The sequence below is a fragment of the Schistocerca cancellata genome, chromosome 1 (genome assembly GCF_023864275.1).
Source record: "Schistocerca cancellata isolate TAMUIC-IGC-003103 chromosome 1, iqSchCanc2.1, whole genome shotgun sequence".
NCBI classification, from domain to species: Eukaryota; Metazoa; Arthropoda; class Insecta; order Orthoptera; family Acrididae; genus Schistocerca; species Schistocerca cancellata.
The window spans coordinates 1287909814-1287932830 of NC_064626.1; the positions used below are offsets into that span (position 1 = coordinate 1287909814).

General features: G+C 42.1%; 1 protein-coding gene across 2 annotated transcripts in view; it reads right to left on the bottom strand.

Annotated features, from left to right (window-relative positions):
* LOC126095167 (DNA topoisomerase 2-binding protein 1-A-like) overlaps positions 1-10839 on the bottom strand; it is a 304515-nt gene extending 293676 nt beyond the window's left edge. For both annotated transcript variants that reach the window (XM_049909903.1, XM_049909895.1), the window contains exon 1: positions 10648-10839. In XM_049909903.1, coding sequence (XP_049765860.1) covers positions 10648-10752 — 105 coding nt within the window. In that variant the 5' untranslated portion in view covers positions 10753-10839. The remainder of the gene's footprint in view (positions 1-10647) is intronic.
* Positions 10840-23017: the final 12178 nt, after the last annotated feature.

The following is a 23017-nucleotide window of genomic DNA, read 5'->3' on the forward strand; positions in this document are numbered from 1 at the left end:
TGTTGCTCCTGAGGTAGGTGGCGCAGGAGCAACAGGGTGTATAGTGCCCCCCATGGGCAAGGGGGCATGTGGAGCTGTGTGGCTTGGTGAGCCAACTGGAATTCGCTGAACTGATGGGGCTATCACGGTTGTCGTAGTAGCGGTATATGAGGAAGTCATGCGCACAGGATGGAGTCATTCATATTTCGTCTTAGCCTCAGTATAGGTCAGTTGGTCCAGGGTCTTATATTCCATGATTTTCCGCTCTTTCTGTAAGATCCTGCAGTCTGGCGAGCAAAGTGAATGATGCTCTCCGCAGTTGACACAGATGGGAGGCGGGGGAGTATTGGGATGTGATAGGCATCTGCAATTTTGAAATGTGAGACTGGAAGTACAGCGGGAAGACATGGCCAAACTTTCAGCACTTAAAGCACCGCATTGGGGGAGGGATATAGGGCTTGACATTGCAGCGGTAGACCGTCACCTTTACCTTCTCCGGTAATGTATCACCCTCGAAGGCCAAGATGAAGGCACCGGTAGCAATCTGATTATCTTTCGGTCCCCGATGAACATGCCAGACGAAATGAACACATCGACGCTCTAAATTGGTGCGCAGCTTGTCATCAGACTGCAAAAGGAGATCCCTATGGAAAATAATACCCTGGACCATATTTAAACTCTTATGGGGCGTGGTGGTAACTGAAACATCCCCCCAACTTGTCACAAACAAGTAACCTTCGTGACTGGGCAGAGGATGCCGTTTTTACAAATACTGACCCAGAGCACATTTTGGACAAGCCCTCCAACTCCCGAAACTTGTCCTCTAAATGTTCTACGAAGAATTGAGGCTTTGTTGCCACGTAAGACTTCCCGTCACCTCTCGTACAAACTAGGAACCAGGGTGAGTAAGTGTCACTGCCATCCTGAGTCTTATGCTCCTCCCACGGTGTGGCCAAGGAGGGGAATGATTTGGGATCGTATTTCTGAGAGTTGAACTGAGCCCGGGAATGCTTAGAGACTGCTGTTGGCTGGCCACCAGCAAGAACTGATGTATCACGCTTCATTGCGGGTCATCCGCCCTGATGCCACCCACTCCGACCAAGGGCCTTCCCCACAGGTGCCACCCAGCCCCAGCAAGGGCCATCTGGCAGGATGACCACTGCTGGGAGTCCCAATGCCCCAGGGAGATAGGCATCTACTCCTTGGCATACATGCAGAGTTAATGGTGCAGGCATCAGCAGAGCGATCCCTGTGTTGTCAGGGGGCTACAACCAACAGGATACATGGTGGCCCCACCACAACAGACTGGCTACCGTGCTGGATATTAGGTGCAAGGAAGTCCACGGTCGTTGTCTCCGCAAAAAGCAACACTGCACAGCGCACGGTGGAAATCGCACCCAGGCATGTATCCTCATCCAAGATATGGAGAACAAGCGGGATGGCAATGCGACAACGAGAAAGCTGGCTAAAGGTCTCAAGGCACAATGGACACAATGCACCACATAAGGCGCCCTTCCCCAATTGACTCGCTCTTCGGAAGAATTTGGAAATATGGAGGTCAAACCCTTTTAGTCGCCTCTAACGACAGGCAGGAATACCACGGACTTATTCTAACCCCCAAACCCACAGTGTCAACCATCCCAAACGCAAGAAAGTTTTGTCGTAAACATCCCATTCCTCGACAATCTCATCATATGTAGAAAAGAAAGGTGGATAAACCATGTGTGCTGTGGAGGGCAAAACAAAGGTGACACAGACTGAGGAGCATGCTGACTAGACAAAACAGAAGCCAATGATTCAGGTACCTGTTTCTAGCTGTTTGACCAACCAACTTAAAATGTCCTCTGCAACACCATCAGCCATAGTGAGAATACATCATGGACCACCCAGAGTAGAAATTTGCAAAGAGAACAGGACCCACTTGTTGCCAATCATGTTGCAATTAAGTATACAACCAACAGACTGAACACACAGCTTTATTCCACAGGAGCATTAACAACCTGAACACAGCATTTAAGTAACACTCAGCAGAAACGAATTATGTAGGCTATATAAAGATCTGTAGGAATACACATAAAGAACTGAGGCCGAGGCGCCCTCTGTGGACGACAGCGCTGCTGCATGTGCGGCCTTTCGAAAGTATGCACACGCATCATTGCATTCAAAACTGAAGAAGGAAAATAATGCCCAAAGAATCAAGAGAACCTTTAAATACTAGCAAGCTATTTGAAGAACTTATATTGTGAAGAACCAACTTTATAGTACAAAATCCTGCATGCGCTTCCTAAAACTCAGAACCTTCCAGCACAGCATAAATCTAACATATCATTATAGATCTGAAGAATGAAACAAGATTCAATATCTGCTGAAATGTGGAACATTGCACATGTTAGGACAGTCAGGAAGCAACATAGATTTTTTTCAGGAAGTCTGGGATACAGAAACTAGACTAGAAGACTGGAAAACAGCTCAAAAAAAGGAGACCCCCAGTAACTACACAGGAAATTCCTTCTTACTAATAACTTACAAAATGCTTTCAAAACAAATACAACATCAACTGAAAGCCCACAAGATCAACAATTAGGAGAGCACCTAGGACGAATTAAAACATTTTACAAGCAGAAGATTTAATAAGGCATTGAAGAATGAGAGCCAAAAGCCTTAATGTAACACTAAGACTTCAAAAGAGCATACGATCAGACTGATAGAGAATTATCATCCAACGTACTAAAAAAGAGTCTGGAGTTGACAAATTAGTTGCAATCATATTAGACATTAAAAATACAAAACTGAATTTGACATCAAATCACCACAGCTTTTAAGAACAAAACTAGTGTAAGAGATGGCAATGGATTGTCCACAGCACTCAGTTGTGTACTGAATAAGGAAGGCCTAATCAGGAAAAGAACAGAAGAATAAATGTAAAAATCATAATTGTGAGGAAAGAGGGCAACCTGAGAGATGAGCACCTTTTCATCTTCAATATTATGAACATCCCTTCCACAGCAAGGTCTTTGCTTTTCATATTTTGGGAGAAGGTAGTATGGACCAAAACAAGAAAAAAGGTCTAGTAAAAAGTGGCTCTAATGTTTATTTTCGGAGCTTAGAGCATTTTGTTCAGCAGAAGAGATATATTTCACACAAGCAAAGACGAACGAGTGATCACAGCTCTTTAAGTATGCATCCTAGACCCCATGTTTACTGAACATTTTCCTTTATCAATACTGCCTCCTCTCAAAATATGGAAAGTAAAGACTGTGCAATAAATGAGATCTGTTTTATCGTATTGAAGACAAATAAGTGGTCATAAAACTTCAGGAGCAATTTGGAGCCCATGTTTATTAGACTTTTTTACGTATTTCTGTATAAGGAACCTATCCTCTTTTTGTTCTGAATTTTTTGGGGTAATTCATCAGGCCAAGCTAAAGTTTTCCGGGCACAAAAAAGTGCAGTAAGAGTTATGTGGTGTGAACTCAAGAACATCCTGCAGAAGCCTGTTTAGGGAACTAGGGATACTAACTACTGCTTCCCAATATATTTATTCTTTAATGAAATTTGTCATTAAAAATATATCATTTTTTCAAACCAACAACACAATTCATGGAATCAATACTAGAAATAAGAATAATCTTCACAAGGATTTAAATTCACTTACTCTTGTACAAAAAGGTGTGCATTATTCAGGGACACACATTTTCAATAACTTGCCAGCAGCCATAAAAAGCTTAATAACTAATGAAATTCAGTTTAAGTAAGTATTATAGTAGTTGTATTACATATTTATTACCTTATAAATGAATAAATAATTTTTTTATTTTAAATTCAGTGCATTGGTATTTGTAAAATGATCCTTTCATATAGTGTTCATTAAAAATGATGGTCATTCCACTTGGGGCCTGTGGAATGGTACATTAGCTTATTTGTCTGAATTTTAAATACAGGGCTATTACAAATGATTGAAGCGATTTCATAAATTCACTGTAGCTCCATTCATTGACATATGGTCACGACACACTACAGATACGTAGAAAAACTCATAAAGTTTTGTTCGACTGAAGCCGCACTTCAGGTTTCTGCCGCCAGAGCGCTCGAGAGCGCAGTGAGACAAAATGGCGACAGGAGCCGAGAAAGCGTATGTCGTGCTTGAAATGCACTCACAGTCAGTCAGTCATAACAGTGCAATGACACTTCAGGACGAAGTTCAACAAAGATCCGCCAACTGCTAACTCTATTCGGCGATGGTATGCGCAGTTTAAAGCTTCTGGATGCCTCTGTAAGGGGAAATCAACGGGTCGGCCTGCAGTGAGCGAAGAAACAGTTGAACGCGTGCGGGCAAGTTTCACGCGTAGCCGGCGGAAGTCGACGAATAAAGCAAGCAGGGAGCTAAACGTACCACAGCCGACGGTTTGGAAAATCTTACGGAAAAGGCTAAAGCAGAAGACTTACCGTTTACAATTGCTACAAGCCCTTACACCCGATGACAAAGTCAAACGCTTTGAATTTTCGGCGCGGTTGCAACAGCTCATGGAAGAGGATGCGTTCAGTGCGAAACTTGTTTTCAGTGATGAAGCAACATTTTTTCTTAATGGTGAAGCGAACAGACACAATGTGCGAATCTGGGCAGTAGAGAATCCTCACGCATTCGTGCAGCAAATTCGCAATTCACCAAAAGTTATCGTGTTTTGTGCAATCTCACGGTTTAAAGTTTACGACCCCTTTTTCTTCTGCGAAAAAAACGTTACAGGACACGTGTATCTGGACATGCTGGAAAATTGGCTCATGCCACAACTGGAGACCGACAGCGCCGACTTCATCTTTCAACAGGATGGTGCTCCACCACACTTCCATCATGATGTTCGGCATTTCTTAAACAGGAGACTGGGAAACCGATGGATCGGTAGTGGTGGAGATCATGATCAGCAATTCATGTCATGGCCTCCACGCTCTCCCGACTTAACCCCATGCGATTTCTTTCTGTGGGGTTATCTGAAAGATTCAGTGTTTAAACCTCCTCTACCAAAAAACGTGCCAGAACTGCGAGCTCACATCAACGATGCTTTCGAACTCATTGATGGGGACATGCTGCGCCAAGTGTGGGAGGAACTTGATTATCGGCTTGATGTCTGCCGAATCACTAAAGGGGCACATATCGAACATTTGTGAATGCCTAAAAAAACTTTTTCAGTTTTTGTATGTGTGTGCAAAGCATTGTGCAAATATCTCAAATAATAAAGTTATTGTAGAGCTGTGAAATCGCTTCAATCATTTGTAATAACCCTGTATTGTTTTTCTGACATATTCTACATCCTGGAGGACCTCTTCAATACGGATCAATTGGAATGAAAGTAAATCTAACTAACCCAATCTGAAAAACCAGTGCATGACAGATGCAAAGAAGGCACCAATAATATGGAAGCTGATTATGAAACAATAAAAATGACCACAAAATTTAAAAACTTAGGTGAAATAATACAACTGAATGCTTTAGATAACATGTTAACTTAGCAATGACATGGAAAAATGGAAGTGGCTTTTCACTGAACTTTGTTATGTAGCCTAATAATAAATCCTCATCCTTAACCCTTTCAGACCCTGTGGTTACAATTGTGTAGGCCTACATTAATTTTCACGTCTTAACTGCAACTGAAATATTTTTCCTCAATTTGGAGCTTATGTACACATTTGTGAATGTTCATTCTTTTCACCATGCACAAGTGCTGCCATCTGTTGTGCAGCACTATAAACGGGTCGACAGAAGCGTCCGATCCCACGCGTCGGCTTTGACCCGTGACGAAAGGTGTTGTCGTGTGTGACGTCATGACGGCGCGGAGTTTGGTTTGAGTGTGGCTGTCTCCAGTTCTGTTTTATCTTATTTTGTTTACTTTTCTGATCTGTTCGTTCTATCCCGTGAGATTTTTTTTTTTAAAGACAAAAAACACTAATCAGCTACTGAAGCATCTTTATCTTCTATGGGTTGCAGGGGTTACGACCCCTGGGGAGGTGGGTGGGTATTCATGCATGGCTGTCTTCACTTACACGTTGTGGCTACGCAAGACGTCTAAATTTGTTTATATTTAGTTTGCCCCCCCCATCCAAAACACCCCATTTCCCGCGCTTGTCCCGTTAGTGTTATTAGGCTTCTTGTGGAAAGTGTATGTGTTTGTTTTTGTTTCCGCCATATTTGTGACGTCATGGGTCAAAGCAGACGGGTGGGATCGGACGCTTCCGTATTTCCCTATAAACATATCAACAGATTAATGTAGCAGTGCAAAGCAGTTGGTGACCTTGAAAGTACCTGGTAGTCTTTGGTAAGCTATAACCCACAGTAGGCTATAGCTGAGTACCAGTATTGTTGTTTTGCATGAGCATTGTAGAATGTTCAATTTATTTATTACAACAATCAATATTTCAAAATCATTAGTTTTAGTCAACAAAAAGAAGTGATTTTTTCTGTGTGCACAATTGTAGCCATGAGGTCTCAAGAACAAGGTTTTACATAACTTTGAGTACCTTGTGTTTCCTTTACATGAAGTGCTTGTTGGAACAGTTTCTTTTTATCCTGACGATTGTATGAGTTTTGACTGGGATTTATTCAAAATATATGAAACATGTAGTATTACTAGGTATTGTTATGAGCAACAATTAGGAAAATAGACATAGCATTGAAGCTCCAGTTGATGACAATGTCATTAGGTCTACTGTAAATTATTATTTTAGGGAAATACCACTACTGATATTATTATTTATGAATATTTCAGTTCTGTTGATCATGTCGAAGAAACAGTATTTCAACACTGAGTGAGATGCAGATGCCATTTTAGAGATGCTGCTGAATGGAGAGGTGTCGGATATCTATTTATCATCAGATGAAGAATCATTTCCTGATGTAGAATTCTACTGTACTTCAAGAGAGAAGGAAATCAGAGTGGGGGCTGACAAAATAAACAGGGGAGAAACCAATGATGAGTCAACTGCAAATAATGAAAGTGGTGTGTGCAGTGACAATGATAACAATGATAGTGATATTGAAGACAGTGATCCACTTACCAACAATGAGCTCAGCGATGTAAAATACTTTTTGTCAGAAAAAAAGACATCAAGTGGCGTCATCGTCCTCTCTCTATACTGGATTCACATTACGAATGGGAACAATTTATTGAAGAACAGGAAATATTTTCTCCTTCAGCTTATTTCAGCAAGTACATTACCAATGATCTGTTCAGTACTATGGCTGATATGACAAACCTATATGCCTTGCCTGTGTGTTGGCACCTACACTTTTTGGAATTTTCCTATCAGGTCTGCTCCAAGTGGCTTTCGAGAATTGCAATGCTGGAGTACATCTGCATACTAGGAAAGATGGGAGGCTTTTCAATGTCAGTCTTCTGAAGAGTAAGACAAAGCGCTACGAGATAGTCACTCGCGAACTCCTGTATGCTGATGATGCTGCTGCAATTGTTGCGAACTCCGCAGAAGAGCTGCAAGAGCTAGTATCAAGATTTAGTCACGCATGCCACCTATTCTTGATGAGTGTAAACAGCAGTAAGACCGTAATTATGGTTCAGGGTACTAACACAAAGCCGAATATCACACTAGATGGCACTACTCTGCAAGTTGTAGATAACTTCTGCTATCTTGGATGTACTATAGAATCAAACATGTCTGTTGACAAGGAAATTGATGCTCGCATTGGCAGAGCTGCGACAACTTTTGGCAAACTCTCTACATGTGTTTGGAAAAACAACAAACTCTCTTTGGCCACCAAAATTCTTGTATATCAAACTTGCATCCTCAGCATCCTTTTGTATGCATCGGAAACATAGACTACCTATGCCAAACAAGAACATCACCTTAATGCTTTCTACATGCGGTGCCTGAGATCCATCCTCGGAGTAACGTGGAAGGACCGAGTGACCAACGAAGCAGTGCTATCTAAAACTAACTGCAACAGTATTTCAGCTATCTTGAAGCAGAGACGACTCCGCTGGCTGGGACACGTCCACCGTATGGATCCTGACAGATAACCACGTGAGGTGATGCTTGGAGAGATCCCTATAGCTAAAAGACCTGTAGGACGTCCTGTATTGAGGTTCAAGGACTCCTGTAAACGAGATATGGACAGCTTTGGAATCGACACAAACAGATGGGAGGCACAGGCTAACATGAGACCAGAGTGGCGTGATGATATATCATCTGGAATGTCGAAGCATGATGAAGGCTTGTTAGACAGATTAAGGCAGAAAAAGCTTCGCAATGCTACCACTGCTCCTGCCTCAGCAGCCAGATACACTTGTGACAACTGCGGCTAGAGATGCCGTGCTGCCATTGGCTTGACAAGTCATATGAAAAAATGCAACCCATAAACACACAGACACTGCAACAATCATCTACCAAGATGTCGTGGCCAATATATATGCATGGCAGAGTGGAACAATTAGCAATTTCAAACAAACTACACCAGCGGAACTCCAAAGCTTGTTTGGGCTTCATATAATTATGGGAACTCTAAAATTTCCTAGAGTCCGAATGTATTGGGACACAACATTGAAAATGCAATTATTCTTGGACAGTATGCCCAGAAATAGATTCTTCCAACTCAGAACAAATTCACATCTTGTTAACAACAAGTCTATACCAGCAGACAATAAAGACAAGTTCTATAAAGTTTGGCCTATATATACTGCCATCCCTAACAGGATACCTCGAATAGAAAATGAGGCCGACCATCTGCCACACCTCCAGATACACCTGTTCAAAGACGACGAGAAGAAACTAGGCTTCCTGAAGAGATTCAGTTTGATGGAACAACACTTGCCTCTTCGTGAAAGTGGTGCACTGCCTACCAGGTGCAAATTTCCAGGATGCAAGGGACATTCATGAATAAATATGAAAACTGTAATGTACATCTTTGTTTGTCAAAGGAAAAAAAACTGTTTCCGTTCATTTCATGTCAATTAGAACCACATAATGAACATAATTCCTGAGTCATTTCATTTTTAATTAAAACTATGGCAAATTTCGCATGTATTTTGTGTGTAAATGATTTCAAATTTATGTGTAATGTTTAAATAAATTAGTTTTATCTGCTATGATTTCAGTGTTGATTGAGACCCAGTGTACACAAATGTGTACAATTTTTTTTTTCGAAAATGGCAACATATCTTTTTATAAATATTGCTTCTAAAATCATTAAAAAATCATCCAAGTCCATTACAGTATTTTTAAAAAAAATTTCCTTCCTCCAGAAAAAATTCGGGTCTGAAAGGGTTAAAAACAAAACTCTAGCATTACAACATGTCATTAGACAAGAATGCCTTTATGCTTCATAATACTTTTCGTTAGATAGCCTAGCCTACAGCCAAACAGTTTGGTAGGGGGGAAAAAAAAGAAGGAAATGGAAAGACTCAGGGAAAGCTTGGGACCAGAAATGAGCAATGAAAATTAAGGAGCAATAAATAAGTTTATGTCATAATAGACAGTATCAGACAGCGAGAAAGAGAGGTGTACTCTATGGACACCTAAAACACGTCTAGGAGGGAAAACAACAACAACAAAAAGAATTTTTAGCTTTTCTGGCAGAAACCCACAAACATTAGTGACATGTATCAAAGAAGTTACAGCAGACCTACAGGAAATGGAAAGAAAGAGGTAAGAAATATGAAAAAGAAATGTTCAGAGCAATGGTAAAAAGCTTCAAGGCCTTCCAGCAGAGAAACAAAAAGACAGGTGCAACACGGACAGATGAATCCAAGAACTACACTGGGAAACAATGAAAAGCTACTGGAGAGAAAGGATAAATGAGGAATTTTTTTTCCATGTGGTCCTCAATAAGCCACAACCAAAAAAATATGTATAAAGTCCAAATTCCCCGGAATTACGACAAAAATAATTTTTTCTTTAAATTTTGAAGCACAGGTGTGCATAACATACGAGCAGGCATATCACTAACGTTCTTTCGAGTAGACTCATATACACTGTTGTTGGCAACGACACGTAAGTACACCTGATAAACAGCTGATCTGTGAGGACTGTTATAATCCTCTGTGGCCTACACATAAGAAAAACTGTCTCTCTCTTCCAGATATTTTCATTTCTGAAATCTTTTTATTTATTAAGGGGCAGTTTGAAATCTTACAGAGCGCAAACATTGAATGAAAACAAATCTTCCACGCAGATTGTGGAACTCTGACTGTCAGGAAGTAACAGTAGATTAGCCCAATAAAAATAATAGCTGTTAAAGAAGATCGAAGCAAGGCTAATATATACATTCAATAAAGAATCGTAAGCAGTTAGTGGCGCAGCACTGAGATCTACAGAACATTTTAATTTCACATAACGAATTATTTCTGAGTAGCAATGTGGGTCTCAAACGCAAAAATGAAAGCAAACAATGTACCGTTGGAGCTATTTAAGCAAAGGCAATAACTGTGCTTCTTAAACTTTTATTTCTACACCCTAATTTTGTCCTTTACAGCTACTTTCGGTTGTTAACGTCTCCGACAACCGGTAACTAGAAAATAAACTGAGGTACTACATGGAGGAACAAGGAGCAACAAGGAGCAACAAGGGCTGCTTGTATTATTACAATTAATTGTATTATTCTACGCACAGGTCTAAAAGCTAACATTCTTTTGAATAATGTGACAATGTTTAAGATGGGTTCATTACCGTGTACGCGGACTTCATATCATTTGAACACGATTCCTCCGACGAACATTGTCGAGGAATAACAAAATATATGTTCACATTCTCTTGAGACTCACACAAGGACATGTCGGCTGTTACAGTAACACAGTTTCACAACGAACATCACATATACAGGTTACTATTTCTAAATCGCTTCTTGCCGCGCTTGTCAAAGATAAGTGTACCAAAGACTATCCACGGGAGAGATAACACACAATTCGAATGTTTCATTATTTAATTAATTGTCCGTCATACGACAGCTCCACATACAGCACGGTATTTGTAATATAATAGCTCTCGAGTATGTAATTTCATAAGATGCTCGCGTTAGTCGAGTGAAACATGCCAAAACAAAGGAAAATTACATACGACTCACGGCTGCTCTACAATTTTAATTTTTATTCAATATTTGTTCTTAAGCCACTTTATTTAACAATAATGTTATAACATTAACACACTATTTTTAGTAATATCCGATTTTCCGTGCAAAACAGAAACCACCTAGAGAAAAAAATAATTGGACCCTTTTTGTAGCAAATTTAATGTGGTTTTATTTTGTACAAGAACTCGCGGTTTTCGAGATGTGCAAGAAAAACATCAAAAAGTGACCTTTAAACACCTCCCCACTCACACTCCCCGCTCACTACACATTGGTCAGGATTTCTAGTATATGTTGTTCACGACAATCCCATTGTGCAAATATTGCGACTACACGAATTTTTTCCCTTAATTTTTCCTTCTTTGATTGGACTATTGTTCAACGTAATCTTTTTACACACTTTCTCACTGTTGAATATTTGCATCTGACTTCTATCTGTATATTCGCTTCTTGCAGAAACCGGGCAACATTGCAATTATAGACAGTTTCCGACACAGTTATGTCAGAGACATAGGATGTCGAGAGTATGTATGTAAGAGGTTCTAGATTTAAAGCGACGCTTATCTTAGGGTAACAGACTTTGAAGGGATGCGATTTGAAGGTTATGCAATACCAGGACAGGAACGGAAAATGACATTATCTCAAGGTCAATAATAGGGATTCATTTGTCATGTTACTCATTTGTATTTGTTATATTCAAGGTTATCCCCCTCCCACTGGGCATCAGCCGCAATTGATAGGGTCATCCACGAGAACTCCTGTCCTATCTGTGTGTCTCAGGCAACTAGACTAGATCATGATCTAGGTCGATATTGGTCACATAGTCTTGTGTGACATTAAATTCGCGGGAAACCCCTTCTGTCTCTCAGCAAATGGGAGCACTTTAAAATGGAGGGAAACACCTCCTCTTCCCTTATGGACAAATATGATTTAAGCTCCAACTCCCCCTTATCGTCCTTTACAACTAGTTCAGTTGCTAGGCTCTTCACTGCTTAAAAAAAGAGAGAAGAAGAAACTGCTCTCATTTATGAATGCATTTCTTATGCACTTGACATGTTCCACATCATAACAGTTACCGTGAGATTGATCAATGGAACATGTAACTAACTTACTAACAAAAGTGTGCATCAGGGGGAGATGTTCACAATTTGTTACACACAAATTATTATAAACAAAAATTGTATACTGAAAGAGTTTGGAAATAATAATAATGAGATAACAAATTAACTAACAGGTTATTAGTAACAATTTCCTTTGCAATACAATTTTTAGCCGTATCTTCTTTCTTAAGCTCTTTTCTCTTCTGGATTTATTTACAAATGTAACATACAATAATCATTTTTATAGAAGAACTTAAATCCCAAATTTCCTCCTTTTTGTTCCATGCACAATATTAACATTTTTAAACACTTTCTATATACAATATATACGGGAAATTTAAACTACCAGCCCTGATAAAACACTACCATCTGGTGAGCAAGATGTATGAAATCGATAGTAGGAAAAGGAAGAGAAGGAAACGTAGTAGGTGAATATCGAATGGTGGTAAGGAATGAAAGAGGGAGCTGCCTGGTAGAATTTTGCACAGAGCATAACTTAATCATAGCTAACAAGTGGTTCAAGAATCATGAAAGAAGGTTGTATACATGGAAAAAGCCTGGAGATACTGGAAGGTGTCAGATAGATTATATAATGGTAAGAGAGAGATTTAGGAAACTGGTTTTAAATTGTAAGACATTCCCAGGAGCAGATGTGGGCTCTGACCACAATCTATTGGTTATGAACTGTAGACTAAAGCTGAAGAAACTTCAAAAAGGTGGAAATTTAAGGAGACGGGACCTGGATAAACTGACTAAACCAGAGATTGTACGGAGTTTCAGGGAGAGCATAAGGGGACAATTGACAGTAATGGGGGAAAGAAATACAGTAGAAGGAAAATGGGTAGCTCTGAGGGATGAAGTAGTGAAGGCAGCAGAGGATCAAGTAGGTAAAAAGACGAGGGCTAGTAGAAATCCTTGGGTAACAGAAGAAATATTGAATTTAATTGATGAAAGGAGAAAATATGAAAATGCAGTAAATGAAGCAGGCAAAAAGGAATATAAATGTCTCAAAAATGACATCGACAGGAAGTGAAAAACGGCTAAGCAGGGATGGCTAGAGGACAGATGTAAGGATGTAGAGGCTTATCTCACTAGGGGTAAATTAGATACTGCCTTCAGGAAAATTAAAGACACCTTTGGAGAAAAGAGAGCCACTTGTATGAATATCAAGAGCTCAGATGGAAACCCAGTTCTAAGCAAAGAAGGGAAAGCAGAAAGGTGGAAGGGGTATGTAGAGGGTCTATACAAGGGCGATCTACTTGAGGACAATATTATGGAAATGGAAGAGGATGTAGATGAAGATGAAGATGAAATGGGAGATACGATACTGCGTGAAGATTTGAACAGAGCACTGAAAGACCTGAGTCGAAACAAGGTCCCAGGAGTAGACAATATTCCATTAGAACTACTGACTGCCTTGGGAGAGCCAGTCCTGACAAAACTCTACCATCTGATGAGCAAGTGCATGAGACTGGTGAAATACCCTCGGACTTCAAGAAGAATATAATAATTCCAATCCCAAAGAAAGCAGGTGTTGACAGATGTGAAAATTACCGAACTATCAGTTTAATAAGTCACAGCTGCAAAATACTAACACAAACTGGTAGAAGCCGAGCTCAAGGAACATCAGTTTGGATTCCGTAGAAATGTTGGAACACCTTACGACTTATCTTAGAAGAAAGATTAAGGGAGGGAAACCTTCGTTTCTAGCATTTGTAGACTTAGAGAAAGCTTTTGATTATGTTGAATGGAATACTCTCTTTCAAATTCTAAAGGTGACAGGGGTAAAATACGGGGAGCAAAACGCTATTTACAATTTGTACAGAAAACAGATGGCAGTTATAAGAGTCGAGGGGCATGAAAGGGAAGCAGTGGTTGGGAAGGGAGTGAGACAGGGTTGTAGCCTCTCCCCTATGTTATTAAATCTGTGTATTGAGCAAGCAATAAGGGAAACGAAAGAAAAATTCAGAGTAGGAATTATAATCCAAGGAGAAGTAATAAAAACTTTGAGGTTCGCTGATGACATTGTAATTCTGTCAGAGACAGCAGAGGACCTGGAAGAGCAGCTGAACGTAATGGACAGTGTCTTGAAAGGAGGATATAAGATGAACATCAACAAAAGCAAAACGAGGATAATGGAAAGTAGTCGAATTAAATCGGATGATGCTGAGGTAATTAGATTAGGAAATGAGACGCTTAAAGCAGTAAATGAGTTTTGCTATTTAGGGAACAAAATAACTGATGATGATCGAAGTAGAGAGGATGTAAAATGTAGACTGGCAATGGCAAGGAAAGCATTTCTTAAGAAGAGAAATTTGTTAACATCGAGTATAGATTTAAATGTAAGGGACTCGTTTCTAAAGGTATTTGTATCGAGTGTAGCCATGTATCGAAGTGAAATGTGGACGATAAATAGTTTAGACAAGAAGAGAATAGAAGCTTTCGAAATGTGGTGCTACAGAAGAATGCTGAAGATTAGATGGGTATATCACATAACTAATGAGGAGGTACTGAATAGAACTGGGGAGAAGAGAAATTTGTGGTACAACTTTTCTAGAAGAAAGGATCGCCTGTTATGACATATTCTGAGGCATCAAGGGATCACCAATTTAGTATTGGAGGGCAGCGTGGAGGGTAAAACTCATAGAGGGAGACCAAGATGTGAATACACTAAACAGATTCAGAAGGATGTAGGTTGCAGTAGGTACTGGGAAGTGAAGCACCTTGCACAGGATAGAGTAGCATGGAGAGCTGCATCCAACCAGTCTCTGGACTGAAAACCACAATAACAGTAGGAGGTGAAGACACACACACACATAACTACATACAATATTTACAGGCACATATACAGAGTGTTACGAAAAGGTACGGCCAAACTTTCAGGAAACATTCCTCACACACAAATAAAGAAAAGACGGTTTGTGGACATGTGTCCGGAAACGCTTAATTTCCATGTTAGAGCTCATTTTAGTTTCGTCAGTATGTACTGTACTTCCTCGATTCACCGCCAGTTGGCCCAATTGAAGGAAGGTAATGTGGACTTCGGTGCTTGTGTTGACATGCGACTCATTGCTCTACAGTACTAGCATCAAGCACATCAGTACGTAGCATCAACAGGTTAGTGTCTATCACGAACGTGGTTTTGCAGTCAGTGCAATTTTTACAAATGCGGAGTTGGCAGATGCCCATTTGATGTATGGATTAGCACGGGGCAATAGCCGTGGCGCGGTACGTTTGTATCGAGACAGATTTCCAGAACGAAGGTGTCTCGACAGGAAGACGTTCCAAGCAATTGATCGGTGTCTTAGGGAGCACGGAACATTCCAGCCTATGACTCGCGACTGGGGAAGACCTAGAACGACGGGATACCTGCAATGGACGAGGCAATTCTTCGTGCAATTGACGATAACCCTAATGTCAGCGTCAGAGAAGTTGCTGCTGTACAAGGTAACGTTGACAACGTCACTGTATGGAGAGTGCTACGGGAGAACCAGTTGTTTCCGTACCGTGTACAGCGTGTGCAGGCGCTATCAGCAGCTGATTGGCCTCCACGGGTACACTTCTGCGAATGGTTCATCCAACAATGTGTCAATCCTCATTTCAGTGCAAATGTTCTCTTTACGGATGAAGCTTCATTCCAACGTGATCAAATTGGAAATTTTCACAATCAACATGTGTGGGCTGACGAGAATCCGCATGCAATTGTGCAATCACGTCATCAACACAGATTTTCTGTGAACGTTTGGGCAGGCATTGTTGGTGATGTCTCGATTGGGCCCCATGTTCTTCCACCTACACTCAATGGAGCACATTCTCATGATTTCATACGGGATACTCTACCTGTGCTGCTAGAACATGTGCCTTTACAAGTACGACACAACATGTGGTTCATGCACGATGGAGCTCCTGCACATTTCAGTCGAAGTGTTCGTACACTTCTCAACAACAGATTCGGTGACCGATGGATTGGTAGAGGCGGACCAATTCAGTGGCCTCCACGCTCTCCTGACCTCAACCCTCTTGACTTTCATTTATGGGGGCATTTGAAAGCTCTTGTCTACGCAACCCCGGTACCAAATGTAGAGACTCTTCGTGCTCGTATTGTGGACGGCTGTGTTACAATACGCCATTCTCCAGTGCTGCATCAGAGCATCAGGGATTCCATGCGATGGAGGGTGGATGCATGTATCCTCGCTAACGGAGGACATTTTGAACGTTTCCTGTAACAAAGTGTTTGAAATAACGCTGGTACGTTCTGTTGCTGTGTGTTTCCATTCCATGATTAATGTGATTTGAAGAGAAGTAATAAAATAAGCTCTAATATGGAAAGTAAGCGTTTGAGGACACATGTCCACATAACATATTTTCTTTCTTTGTGTGTGAAGAATGTTTCCTGAAAGTATGGCCGTACCTTTTTGTAACACCCTGTAGTGTGCACATAATCCACAAGCACACATAATGTGCAATCAGGTATGCACACTCACAAACAAAAATGTACACACAACTATGACAAGTGGTTCATCAAACTATTCTGCACATACATATGCTACTTACAAATTAATTGACCAGTCATACATTCAACCATCTAATAAGTGGTGTGACCATGCTACTTGATAAGGTAGGCGATACAATTGTGAAACACATATATATTCTTGTGACCAACATTTAGAATGAAGAAAGAATGCCATCTGAGTGGAGAAAGTGGTCGTAGCATGAATCCATAAAAAAAGCGATAAACTAGACTGCAAGAATTATTGTGGCGTCTCTTGAATTAGAACAGCTTAAAAAATTTTCTCCAGGAATCTCTAGAAAATATTGTGACCATATTTGAAAGTGATAATGGATGAGAAGCAAGTGGAAGTTATGAATAATCGATATAACAGTCATCAGATATTTGTACAGAAAGGAACCATATCAAAATATTGGGAATAAAAGACAACAATGGCAGTATTGTTTGTTAATTTTAAGAAACCCTAAGATAGCTGTGGGTAAAAATGTAAACTTTTCGAGTACCAAAGAAGTTAACTAATATTTTAATAGTTACACCAGAAGCCTGAGAAGGGATAGTGAAAATGGGTGCAGAGTACTTCATGGCTTTTGGCACAAAAACAGCCACTCAGGAGGTCATCGACAGCATCGATGTTCCGACACTTGAATGGGTCATGCAGAATTTCGCTATTTGTCTGCGCCACGCCATCGACAATTATGGCAGGCGTATCGAAGATGTCATAACCTAAATCCGAATATCTCTAGTGACGTTTACATGTTGAATAAAGTATGTGCGCGTCGTAGCTTGCAGCTAATTTACGTTTTTTCCATATAAATCAATAACCGTAACCCTGTGCCCGTCGCCCTGTCGACACGTTTCGTCACAGCGTTATTTGGTAAGCGTGATAGCGTTACGGAGATGTTCAGCAAACTCAAGTGGCAGACTCTGCAAGAGAGGCGCTCTGAATCGCGGTGTAGCTTGCTGCCCAGGTTTCGAGAGGGTGCGTTTCTGGATGAGGTATCAAATATATTGCTTTCCTCTACTTATACCTCCCGAGGAGATCACGAATGTAAAATTACAGAGATTAAAGAGCGCACGGAGTCTTTCCGGCAGTCGTTCTTCCCGCGAACCATACGCGACTGGAACAGGAAAGGCAGGTAATGACAGTGACACGTAAAGTGCCCTCCGCCACACACCGTTGGGTGGCTTGCGGAGTATAAATGTAGATGTAGATGAAAGCGAGTTCGGTGTGCTGACATTGCGCTATCTAGTTAGGTTTCATGCTTGTGTTTTTAACTGACAGTTTCGCCAAAACTGTTCCCGTCTTATGATCTCTCTCTCTGGGACCAGAGCAACGTGTATGTTTAGTGTACAACGTAACAGTTTTCGTTTTGTGGTAACCATACTTGCCATGCGTTCAGTTCACAACTAGTTTAATTCAAATATAAGACTTATTACGAGTGGATTGTTATCCACGTGAGAACAGTGATTGTCGTGGACCCAAGGGCGCCTGCGTGACGTAACACGTTAATAATTTATCAAGCAAATTAAGTTCAAGTATTCGTTTACTAAAAGAAATACTCATATTCAGAAAAAAAACAGAACACCTTGAACGGGACTATAGATAGCATATACATATTCACAGGACGTGTACATTACTATATTCTGCAGAAATGATTAGTATCTGTCCTGTTGCCAAGTAGGGACAGTGTCTGCATGGACCCTGCTAACTTGTTCCGTGCCTGACAGCATCGAAGCATATAAGGCGTGAATGGCGCCCTGAGCTGTAGCCATCCACGCTAATTCACCCGGTTCCAAAGTTCATCTGTGGTGGTTAGCACAGGGCCACAGCACTGCACCTGTTGTTTCACCGAGTCCCACACATTTTCTACTGGCGACAAGTCTGGAGATCTGTCGGGCCAGGGCAGAAGGCGGACGTGCATTGTTTTGTTGAAAAATGGCGACTAGGGTGTTGTCCAGAAAGGGTACGGTTAGGGATTACCGGAAGTCATTCACGCAGGACACACTGGTCACACTGCCCTGTGGTTGTGTCCAGTAGCAACCCTCACCGTAAGGTTGGCGCTGTTTGTCTCGTGAATGCAGTCACTGTGACGCCGCTACCCCTGTCTTCGTCGAATCAAAATGGGGCCACCATTTTCAACCAAAGAGTACCTGGATACTTCCGAAAACGCTATCTGATGCCATTCCTGTCCACAGCAACGCCGTTCCGTACATCATTGCCGCCTAGCCTGTTTCTCACATTCGACGACGGTAGGCGGAGAAGTGGACGAGACGGACGTAATCCGCGTCGCAACAAACGCCGGCGGACTGCCAGCGCTGGCAGTGTTCGATTTGTTCCGCTGTTCCAGTCGTGCGTCAGAGCCGAGGAGGGCGCAGATCTGTCCTGCAGTGACATTCGGATGAGGTGTCGACCTTCTCGGGGAGTGGTCTGGGTGGGGCGACCTGACCCATCTCGTCGAATTCTACAGCCTTTCGTGAGCGATTTTGCACACACCCGTTGCACTGCCGAAACACTTCGCCCCACACGTGTAACAATTTGCCGGATTAATGCATCACATTCTCTCGTGCCAATAATGCGCTCTGTTTCAAACTCACTGATTTGACGATACGGTTCGCGCATACCTCTGCGAGGCATCCTGAACGTCTGCTCGAGTCGTGCTGATCCACTACCTTCGGTTTATGGCGACAATGAAGCCGCAGGGAAATTTTACCGGAACGTCGTGTTGCCCGGCGATATCGATGTTGGCCTTGAACTCCTCTGGCCGACATGGTTCAAATACTAATAATTTCTGTAGAACGTACTTATGTCAAAATTTTGTGAATATAAACGTCCTATCCGTAGTCGTTCAAGGTGGTCTGTTTTTTGTACACGAGTGTACACAATAGTTCAGCTAAAACTACACTAGGGGCTTTCATCCTTTGCCAAAATCCACTCGCCAACAGCCATTAACTACCAGCCAGTAACAGGTTCATGTTACAGTGCGATCGTGCGAGGAATGCAATAGCTAAACCGAAACGATATCCTAACAATTCGCTTCGAAGATTTACCACAGTGCAACCACGATGTCTAAATCACTGTAACGGCCTATCGCATATTCCAATAGGAGCAATGAGGTAAGTTCAAGTTACAGGTGGCAAGTCAAACAGACATGATCAACCGTATTCAAAATATAACCTCAGTCAACATCTCCAATTCGAAGTGCAATTCTATTACAGTACACACAAACCCAAAAACAGATTGCAGTCACAATACAGTACCTTATAATTCGTTGCTACTGAAAATACGACCGTTCTCCATATTTCTCAGATAACTGTGGTGTCAACTCTGGAGTTCTCCCGCACGAAACATCATTAGACATACGGCTTAAAAGCCCGTCATTCAACAGCATCGACTCGCAGCTTTCAGCTTCAACTCTTCTCCTCGCAAGCCAGGTTCGGTCCACGGTAGAGAACTACCCGACTCAGTCTGCCCTCGGCGGTGCGTGCCGCACCAGTGTCAGGGCTCAGTGTATTGAGCATTCCCCACAGGGGATGCGGGCACGGGCTGCCTTCACGTGATCGGCGTCGCGGCAGATACCAAGTGTGTGGGCAACCGGTACAATTTCTGTGCCCAGAACAGTCGGCATTTTAATACTTGTGAACAATGCGTAGTTCATAAGGAAAGAAAGGCTACCTGTCAACAAACTGCGTGCATCAGTATGAACCCATAATAAAATGAAACTGCCTACAACGCTTGTACGTAATCCCATTAAGAACGCTATCCACGGTGAGAATTATGTCTCAGGAATTTGCCTTCCTAGGGAACGAAAAAGTCTCGCTCGCAGTAGCCATGTCACTAGGTGCACACTTCTTCATAAGCCTCGAGTAGCTATTGCCAGTCGGCATTTACTTTAATATTCCACACCAGGGTACAGCGTTAAGGATCCAGAGATCAATTGATATAGCATGAGGGTAACTGATGATCACTGAGATAATCGTGGCCCGGATGTGATAGCCACAATGGCTGCCTGTGTTCCTAGGAGACATTTCTGTCATAAATCCAGAGGTTGTCTGCGTATATAGCAGGAAAGATAGAGAATAGTACACGCGTCTTATATCACTAGAGGAATTGTGGGTTCCTGCTGCAGGAGCAACCCAGCAACCCTAGTGAACTACTGGGCATGTAACTCTCGCCACAGCGCTGTGTGCTGCAGCCCTTGCAGCTCCTGTGCCTTGCCTGGAGCAGTGTGAGCTCACTCTGGTCACGTGTTCTGCATAGTGGGGCGATATCAGTGGAACCAATCATTCGCAGTTGCGACGCAACACAATGACTGGTTAAAGGCCCAAGGGACGCGTGGGACGCCAAGCTGGGAGGGGCGCCAGAGTCACCAAAGCTGTGCCATTTCCGTACACGACTCATCAAAATTAATAGCTGAGTGAGGTGACAGTGGTGCCCAAATACAACATTTTTATAAAGTGCGTATCACAATTAGCAGCGAACACTGACACCAGTGAAGGGGGGAGGGTATGTCAGATGACAAATCGCTTGTATGAAAAACTTCGAACCAGCCTCGAACCTAACTACAGAACGCTATTGTAAGGTGCGTTCACAGAAGTATGACGTGTTTTCTTCCGAACTGTTAATTGGAATCCAACTAAGTTCACTCTATGAGCCATGAATATAGCGCAGAAAAAACATTAAAATATCTTTTAATGTGCACAAAGAACTCTTAATTTAAAAAAAATCGAGGGAAAAAGCCTTACTATGGGGCCAACAGAAAATAATGCAAATACCGAGAAGACGTCAAATCTGGAAAAGTAAAAAAAAAAAAAGTTTTAGATTTGTATTACATGATGAGTAGGTAACGTCTTTGAATATGGGAAAAATATTTTGCGCTTTCAAAAATATGGGAAAAATATTTTTCCCCTGTTGACATGAAAGCCTGTCGGCATCCCTGAGTGGGCAAAGTGGACATTACGGCCACCCTATCTAAACACTCCAGTAAGTGGAGTATTATTAGCATTAACTTCCGCACAGGACGCAAGTAACAGAGTACGTGAAACAAGAAGCATTCTCTCTGACAGTCCTGAATCTTGTGTTTTCTTTTCAAACCAAAGGTGAGTTTTCACTAAGTGTTAGTTACGGAATGTGTTTCATTGTGAAATATGAATATTAGAGAACCAGGTTTTTGATCACAGGAACTCTGCATTCTTTTCTTTATCTTCGATTTGTTCAACATATTTTACCTCGACTGTACTTTTGGCAGTCATCTGCAATGCAGTCCGTTCTCCTAACGTGGCTCCCACAGTAAATGTTGGTGATTAAAGTAACGACGACGAAGATACAAAATTCTCAGTGTACAATTCATTACATTCGCAGGACAACAAAGGACAAAAATTTATTCGCTGCATATAGTGCTTTTCGTCGAACCGAAAATAAGGCAGTGGACGAATTTGAATTAAAACGACAATTGAACTGCTATAAAAAAATTAGTACACCCTTTTAGCGGTTGTTCCAACAGTGCATGTGGAGTATATGAAATGTTTACATTTACAGATCAATGGCACAAGCGGTTCTGAGGTAGGAGGTATCGACCGGTGCTGAAACACACGTGGTGTAGCCTCAATGGGCGGCAACGCAGGCGCTGATCCTGGCATTCAGTCCTCCGTACACACGGCGAATACTGCGCTGGGATACGTTCCGTCACGCCTGCTCGACCTGTCCGCATACTTTTGTAAAAGTCGTCGGTTTGCGAGTCGCACGAGTCACCTCTCGTCCCATCGTACACCACGTGTCCTCTACTGGAGACGATTATGGAGACCGTGCTCGCGAGGGAGGTTGCTGCACCTCTTGCGGACCACGTTGGTTTTCGCGGCCAGTGTGTGGGTGAGCATTGTCCTGTTGGAAAAGAGCATCACCTTTTCGTTGTAAGAACAGGCAGAGAACGGGTTTAGCAACATTCCGCGCGTACCGAGCGCTGGTTAGGGACACTCCACAAACACCAAAGGTGAACGAGAGTTGTAGCTTATCGCACCCCGGACCACAAGGCCTGGACCAATGCTCTTTACGAGACAGCGCTTACCAGCTCTACGTCGTAGGCGCAAACGACCATCACTCGCGTGCAGGCAGAATCTGCTTTCTTCGTTGAAGACCACGGCGTGCCATTCCATCTTCCAAGCGATCCTTTGATGGCACCAGTAGGGCCCTGGTGTGAGTGGAATACGGGCCAAAGATGTGAGTGAACATAGTCCCACTGCTAATAAAAAAAAAAGTCGACGACAGTCCGTGTCGGCGTGTCTGGGGGCTCTGAAAGCCTCTCTCTCGCCTGTGGTGCGGCAGCTCTACGGTCTGCCACTGCTGCCCTCACAATACGGCGATCCTGG